Below are 8,421 nucleotides of genomic sequence, written 5' to 3' on the forward strand. Positions count from 1 at the left end.
GGCCGCTATTTACTATTTGAGTGCACAATAAACTCACACACATGCCATACTGGTTGCACGTACCATTGTAGAGCCTCCAGGTTGCTGATGAGAAGGGCGTGCAAAGGAAAGAAAGGAGAACCAGAAACTAACATGCGTGGATTTGCACAGAACTATTGCGGGTTTCAATCGGCAACTGGGAGCAGGCTGGGAAAACAGGAAAGTAATCAATAAATTATTAATCGATTATGTTTCTTTATTCTTGAATGACGTATAAGAACCAATTTAGCTAGCAAATGTTATAGCTGCACTTGTGTACAGATATGTTTCCTGGACAACCTGGATTTCATGCACGCATGACTAGCCAGATGCAGGGAGACACAAAATAGTGGATCTAAGAACGCCATCGATACCAATAGTTACCGTGTAAAGTCGTAATTCATGTTTTCAACGCAACAATACAGGCCAAATCCTGGAGCTGTGTGGAATCGCAGGCATTAAGGGATTTGATCAGAATGTCTTTGGTATAGCAAGGCTAAAGCAAAAGAGGACAATAATTTTACTATACGTGTTGATGATCCCTGTCAAGGGTCAAGCACAAATAACCGTAGGCTTCGATATTCCATATTCATAAATCAATCTGAATCATTCTCCTCTTCAAGACCAACTAGTTCCCTGAAAATGTATTTTACTGAAGAAGGTGTTCCGTCATTAAAGCTGCCCGCAACTTGTTTCCTATGGTAGTTTTGTGTGATTGTGCCTGGAAGTCTATGCACCCTGGCGTTACTATACTTTTTTACTGAAGCTTCATCCACCAAGAAAGGCACAACATGCTTTTTCAAATCGCTCTTAGAAATTCCAAGATGACCTCCTGACACATTAACGAAATGAACTCTTCCAGCCTCGTCTAAGGTCCTAAGACCAATCCAGTCCTCGGTGTAAAGCTTTGTCTGCATGGAGAGGAAAAAGAAAAAAGGTTACGTACGATAGCTAAGCTCCTGCTCAAATATATATATATATTTTTCTTAACAGAGAAACTTATAGTTCATAAAGTTAAATAAATCTTAAAATGAGATCCATGCAATTTGTGCTATTCACTTGTTTGTTTCAGTTGAACAGAGATTATGCAGAAATCTCTGTATATCAAGCTCAATAACTTATGCAGAAGTCTCAGCCACGAAACATATTTAGATTTGAAAATTTGTTACAAAACAGATTATACCTCTTTTGCTGGGACAATTGGCTTGAAAGCCCCATCTGGATAATATCCGAACCAAGATGTCTCCTTGGGTATCAAAATACTGTCATTTTCGAACTGTTGAAATTCAAAAAAAAAAAAAAGAAGCAACAATTAGAATTCCACCAACTGTCAAAATCAAGAATAAAATTTCCAAAGGGATCAAGTAATGTTATATTAAGAAAAAAAGGAAATTCTTCTCACCATGATAAGCACCAAATTTTGCAAGCTAGAGAACCTTTCCTTGTAAGTTGTGTTCCTTCCCTCAGGAATTTCATTGTTAAGCTTCGGAAGAAACCTGCATTTCTCTAAGTAGCGTGGAATATCCTACCAATCAAGAAATATTTCTCATATCAAGATGTTGAACTATCACTACCCAATTAGTATAAAACAATTTAATTTAAGGAGACAACAAAACCTATCTATAATGGCCATCCTTTTATAAGATTGATTCCATGAGAACACACTTCGAAAAAAAGAAAAAAATCATAAACCAACAATAAATTGGCCCAAGCAGGCTATAGATTTCTGTGTTATTGCACAATCATACAGGCTTCCTAAAGAAATTGATTACAGAGAGATCATGCAATCAAAAGAAACTTCATTTTGGTATCTATACATCAAAAGAGCATGCTACTCACATTAGGAAATTTAAGATAGCCACTGGGAGCCAGGTGAGCCTGCAATTCCACATGTCAACTATAAATTGTCAAGCCTTCTCAGGGATATTTGAACGAGAAAGATATTTGACAGCAGTAATGAAAGAGGGAAAAAGAATTCCTTTTCTTCGCTCCTCCAAAAGTTAAAGAAACCCTAGAGATAGATGCATACCTGGACATAGTCGCTATAGATCTCGGACTTCATTAGGGCATCTGCAAGTATGCAAAAAATGCCGGACTGCAAAAGCATAGTCACTTTAAACATATTAATCAGAACCCTTGGAAAGAAACTAAAAAGGAGTTTTTTTATTATTATTATTATAGGTGCTTTCCCACATTCAGAAGAACTAATATATAATAAACCATAATAATGCCTTCATAAATGTATGCACAAGCAGTTCTTGGACCTGTGTCAATTCCACACCTTTGTAGTTGAAGTCCATATTACTGCATTTTGACTCTGTATCGTGCATAAAACCCCATGCCCTTCAGTGCCATTCATTTGTGTTTTACCCTATATGTTTAAACTTGATTCGTACCTTTGTATTTCAACCTCATGTCTTTCTCCTTCTGCTCTATAATTTTATTCTTCAACCTATATCTCTATCTTCAGTCCAACACCTTTATAAGGATGAGGATCATTTGGTTAGAACCAAATGGACACATTTTAATTCTTTGATTTGTCTTCAACTTATAACCTAAAGACCAGCCTTATGGTTCAATTTAAAATTTTCAAAAATGCATTAACCAATCTACATTTTGCTATGGAAAACTATAGAGAGTACTGTAACTTGGTCTGAGATCACAAAAATGATTTAGCTTAATGGCCTTACTGTAAGAGTACGATGATGAACTCATTCAAAAACAGGGTCACTACTTAAGATGAAACTCACATCATCATTTACAATGAGAACCACAACCTCTATAATTATTTTGATACCATCTTTAATAAAAGGCATTCCCTTCATGCTTAACTACTAATATAAGCGTCACAAAAAAGGATTTGTGTTTGGAAAGTACAGCAAGCCTCAAGCGTTAACTGATTTGATCAAAAGTTTTGGATCTCAATCAGTCCAGAAGGCAAAATAAACCCAAGACCAAACTTAAGTTTTTTGGTTTGGTTTGGTTTATATTGGTACTCACTCAGATGGCACTGCTCTAGGAAATCAATTTTTTTTTTTTTTTGTTCCCTTTAGAAATTCCCCCAAAATCAACCAAACCAACCAACCGAACAATCAGGACTCCTTTGTGCCTTAAATTTTATTTATTATGCATTAAGTACATCCCTTTGTACCTCAAATCCAACATTTGAATTTCAACTCCATGAATTTGTGCTTTGGTCCCATTAAATTCAGATGCTGTAATTTGCAAAAGATAGCTATGCCATTTGTGAATTAGTTTCAAAACAACAGCTAGAAAGTTGCGATTAATCTTCCGTTAGTATGAAACCTTTTATCTCCTATCTATGACAATGAATATCCACAAGTATTTAGGTCAGAAAGGCCCTTTCATTTTCAATAACACAAGTCCGATTACAGTGCAGTCTTCCTACCAATTACCAAATAGAAAGGAGACAACAAAACTTTTTAACATAGTAGCTTTGACATTGTCTCGTTGAGAAGCTTAACGATATTTTTAACCACATAGATCTTTTACAACTTGTAAATCAAGTTTATATACAGCTAAGGTGGTGGGTAATTGCAGCTTGAAACAAGGCCATGCGCAAAATATTTTTTCATCATAAGAGTTGATTGAAGATGTAACATGCAATTTGAAGCAAGGGTGTTTGCTGAACCTGCTTCCACTTTCTATCATTACAAATAGGTATAGATAATTTGAAGGGCTTTTCTGTATTTTCAGTGGTTTTAAAGCTGACTCTCAAAAGCATTTTTCCCATTAAACCCTGCTAAGGCATTTCTAAGAATATGAAGAGATATCTTGATGAAGTACAAATAAGGATAAACCAAGAAAGAGCTTACCCCACAAAGAGGAACAGAGGCAGTGCCAGCATGTGGTCCCCCTAAAGAAATGAAATTCTTAACCTGTTTGGAGACGGAGAAGTTATTTGTTATTTAAAAATGTATTTTTACAGAATACTATCAGAATGTTATGTAGAAGATTGATCTGTAATATTGATCAACCTAAAGCAGCACTGCTCAATGCAATAATAAAAAGGAACTGTGGAATACAGAAATACTATTTCCAAAAGGGAGAGCTAAAGAAGTTCATATAGAGGTTGTGCTTACAGGAGGTCCACCATCACAAAACTCTACCACACCTCGACCAATTAAGTTGCCCTGTTAAACCAAAGGTGAAAGGGAACAAAAAAGGAATGAGCAACTTAGACAGAAGTTGTCTAACCATCAAAATCAGGTGACAAAACCATATTTTTTTTATAACCTGTAACAAACTCTAAGTCATTAAACATAATAAATGCAGACCAGACAGGCATTCTTCTTGACTTTATTTACATATTTATTCATCCATTTTTTCCCCAGAAAATACCAGAACCATCTTTTATCCTCAAGAAAGTGTATAAGATTGGTACACCAATTAAAAAACCATTTCAACAACAAATTGCAATATCCTGAAAAGTTATGGACCTTATGGTAGATATGCTACATCAATGCAGTTCCACAAGATTTTCAAATAAGTAGGCCAGTAGCTGAAATTAATCATCCATTTTACTCATTACAAGAACAACTTTAAATGTAAACCATTCTGGACAAGTACAAAAACTTGTGATCTCTCACCATAAAGCTGAAACAAATTCTGGATGGACCGATGGCATGAAGCTAATGGTTAAAACTGATGCTGTTTATACTGAACAGGTGGCAAAAACATGTGAAGTTAGTTAATTAGAAGGTATTAGTTGGTTTTGCTGGGAGTTAGTTGATGTTATAACATAATTGGACTATTGCCTACAAAGATGAGCCGCACTTGAATAGAATATTCAGTTAAGTAAATATGACTCATTCTCTCTCTCTCTCTGGTTCTATCTTTGCCTTCTCTCTCTTGCCTGACTCTGTAACTTCTTCATTGCTTTCTTTTTTCATACCCTTTGCTCTTAAGAAAATTAGTATCACATCATAAACAGATGATGAAAGCAAGAATGACTAGCAGGATGAGATGAGAAATATGAAAGCATTGAGGAGAGTGATTCAAACTACATGTGCTAAAGTAATAAGAGGGTGGAAAGCTTCTTAGTACTTGGCTCCCTAGACCTCTGTCCTACCAAAAAAGATTGAAGTGCCATTATCATATTTTAAGTAGAGAATATCCTAGATTAACAGACTGGCAAGGAAAAATGTACGACAAATTCCATTCGTACGAACTCCTGTTGAAATGAATGATTGATGCTGCATTCAGCATTTACAAACAATGAGACCAGCTTGATTCTTCCATATAGTCAATAATCCAAAGGAAAGCCTTCTCTTAGCTGAACTCAATCTCTTTCTAGAGAAACACAGAATGACATGACCAGATCCCACAATGGGCTTTGCACAACCAACCATTTTTCTTAAGAGGTGAAAGGATGCAATAACAAACAATTGAACTAAAAATGATGAATAATTTCCAAGAGAGGATTCAGATCACATGTACTGATGTGAAATTACTTGAATGAAGGGATGGCATTGATTTCTTTCTCCCTTTTTTTTTAGGAAACCTTCATAGCAATAGTTGGATAATCAAGATGGGGAGACCTTATATATTTAATACACGTTTATGAACTCCTACAAACACATATGCACTCCACTTTCAATATCATGTTCTGACTTCTGATGAGGGGATAAAAATGCAGTTGATTTGCCTTTACAGCTTTGTAGGACTGTTCTTGATCAAATCTTATTACTGGTTTCCTACTGTATGAAACAGTAATCAGGTCATGTAGGTAAAAGGATTAATAAAAAGTAAGGATCTGATATAATAAAACAAGGCACCTTTGAACTGTGTAAAAAAACAAACATCAACGGAGAGAATGTTCCAAACAAATATGTGCAATGTGGAAATAATGCAATGGCCATAAATTACCTGGGAGAGACCAACTATGTTGTAGCCCTTGCTCAATTCTTTCATTTGCTTGATCTTCAGGTATAGAAACAAATATGTTCGTGGTCAAACAAACATAAAATGATAAAACAAAAAAAAGTAACCATAATTACCCACAGAGCTCTCCCACCTTGTCACAAACAATTTCTGTCTGCAAACACATTATATGTTTCAAATTGTTAGAGAGTGAGGAATGATATGTCAAAAATGATAGGCTTGGTAGTAATTCCACTAAATTTACCTGCTCCTCAAGAGGCATAAACCAGGAATCCCACGCTCCATCCCCAATTTCTCTGCACAAAGAAAAGCAATTGATGCAATGGAACCACATTTGGAAAATAATTTACCCATTAGTGCTCATGTTGTAACAATTATCAGGAGGGAAGGAGAAAAAAAGAGATTGAAATTCTCAAGTTTTGCGTTGAAAGACAATAAAAGTCAAGTTTTTTCACTTTAGTTTACTAGAGATTCAGTTTGGCTGATTGTAGCAAAAAAACTTTGCACAAAAATTTAACAGGTTCACATTCTCAGTGGCCACTTAATACAAACCAATGTTTAAATAGCGAGAAATGAATTAGATAAGTAGAAAAATAGATATATTAGGATGATTTAAATGACATGAAGATAGGAAAGTAGAAAAGCATACAAGCAATATCCTGGAGACCCAGAAATGCTTGTCAGTTCCTCAGTGAAATGTTTTACTCCTCGATTTTTGCATTGATCTCCAATGCCTGCCATAAAAGGAAGAATAAAAAAAAAACAATGAATCACAGAAGCGTAAAAATACAAATTCAAATAGAATGTCATTGAACTACAGTATCCACTATTATGATATATGGTTCGACAAAATTTACAAAGCTAGGCATGCATTGTCAATAAGAAAGGTTAACTAACATAAGTAATATAAAAAGCGAAAGCCCAATAGTTTGGAAATGCTGAAACTTAAATTAAACAATCACCCAAAAGAAACTAAAAAAAAAAACCCAGAATGAAACAAAAGCATTCATCTAATTTCAAATTCTGAATTAAAGACAAATAATTCACACACAACAGTATGAGTGTCTAAAATCTGCAGAACATCCAAATATTGCTAAGTAATATGTATTTCATATTCTAGACAAGCTTTGCACCATATTTACTCCATGCATGGGGATGAAAACCTATGCAATACTTTATCTGCCATAATAAGAAAGTCCTATCACAAGAACTCAGTACATTATGCACTCCAAGTAACTGTTGTTTTCTTGCCAACTCCAGTTTACATAATCAGCCAGTCTGAATACATCTGCAACATATGCCCTCTGTCCTTGATTTATGAATTCACTTCTATAATATAAGAACAGTTGCAGGAAAATCAAACACTTTCATTCTCTATAGTTTTTATTTTAGTGTTACATTGAACGGCATGATTTACCTGGTATGAAAACATACAAGTTACAATCTTTTTCCTAATACAATAATTTCTCTCGAATGTGGAATTAGATTTCATTTTATTCTCCTTCCGGTAAGCAGCATGTTCACATGTAAATCATGATTTTTAGTGTTATGCTTTATTTACTAAGTTCTCCTATAAAATAAAATAAAAGAGTCTGCGAGGGCAGATTAAGTTCTCCTATCATCTTCCTCCTAATCTGCAGCATATGTTAATACCCGCAAAAGTTCACTTTTTTTCTCTCTTCAAATTCTTAATAAAACATATTAAATCGAAATAGTGTTGGTGTCAAGGCATCTTATCTGGACAGAATTTTTTTAATGTCACTGCTCAATGCCAATTGCCAAATCCATTAATAACATTATAATATAATTATATTTCCATTCATTCATAAAAGATAAAAGGAAAAGGAAAACAGTATGATTCACTTTAGTAGTGAACTACACAGAAGCAGAACAATACTTTCTAATCTAATAATAGACACAATCAGACTCCAAAATATTCCATTATAAGTTTTTATCTGCCTAAATCAACACACCCAGAAAGAGAAAAGAGCAAGATACAAGAACGGGTCACTCAAAAACTCAATTAATAAACCAAAAAATGGCACAAAAAAAAAAGAAATTGCTTAGGAGCAGAAGACAATTACCATGAAGAACTATAAAGGGCAAGGAATGTGCAACAGGTTTGATTACAAAAATCAAAACAATGAAGAGAAAGACAATACAAGGACAGTGAAAAGGCATGATGGAAATGGTGGGATTTTTGTTTTGTTTTTTAGCTGCTCCAGGAACTTTTGAAACAAGTTGAAGTTCCGGGGAAGAAGAGTTTCAAGGGGAGGATAAGGATAGGTAGAAGAAAGCTAAAAACATGGAGGCAATAAAGATCTCATGATTCTAACAACTCCCCTTGGCAGTGGCATTTATCAATTTGGACAATCTATCTGATCATATACCAATAACTTGACTCTTGGCATCTTTGTTGTTGCTCTTGCTTCTTCAAGTCACCAACTGGAATTATAATTATTATTTTAAAGAAAATTAAGCCAGAGAAAAAAAAAATTA

The 8,421-nt window shown here is 34.7% G+C and overlaps 1 protein-coding gene across 1 annotated transcript; it reads right to left on the reverse strand.

The window, feature by feature from the left end:
• Positions 1 to 368: 368 nt before the first annotated feature.
• On the reverse strand, positions 369 to 8,421 carry LOC133700798 (uncharacterized). The gene is made up of 12 exons (XM_062124457.1): positions 8,007 to 8,421; positions 6,572 to 6,656; positions 6,167 to 6,218; positions 6,056 to 6,076; positions 5,908 to 5,961; positions 4,122 to 4,172; positions 3,855 to 3,917; positions 2,048 to 2,113; positions 1,858 to 1,896; positions 1,421 to 1,543; positions 1,202 to 1,294; positions 369 to 929 (listed from the first exon to the last, which is right to left on the reverse strand). Exons 1-12 carry the CDS (start codon positions 8,101 to 8,103, stop codon positions 615 to 617), a joined length of 1,059 nt encoding a protein of 352 aa, XP_061980441.1. The 5' UTR covers positions 8,104 to 8,421; the 3' UTR covers positions 369 to 614.

Source organism: Populus nigra, chromosome 8, assembly GCF_951802175.1.
Source record: "Populus nigra chromosome 8, ddPopNigr1.1, whole genome shotgun sequence".
In the NCBI taxonomy this organism is placed as follows: domain Eukaryota; kingdom Viridiplantae; phylum Streptophyta; class Magnoliopsida; order Malpighiales; family Salicaceae; genus Populus; species Populus nigra.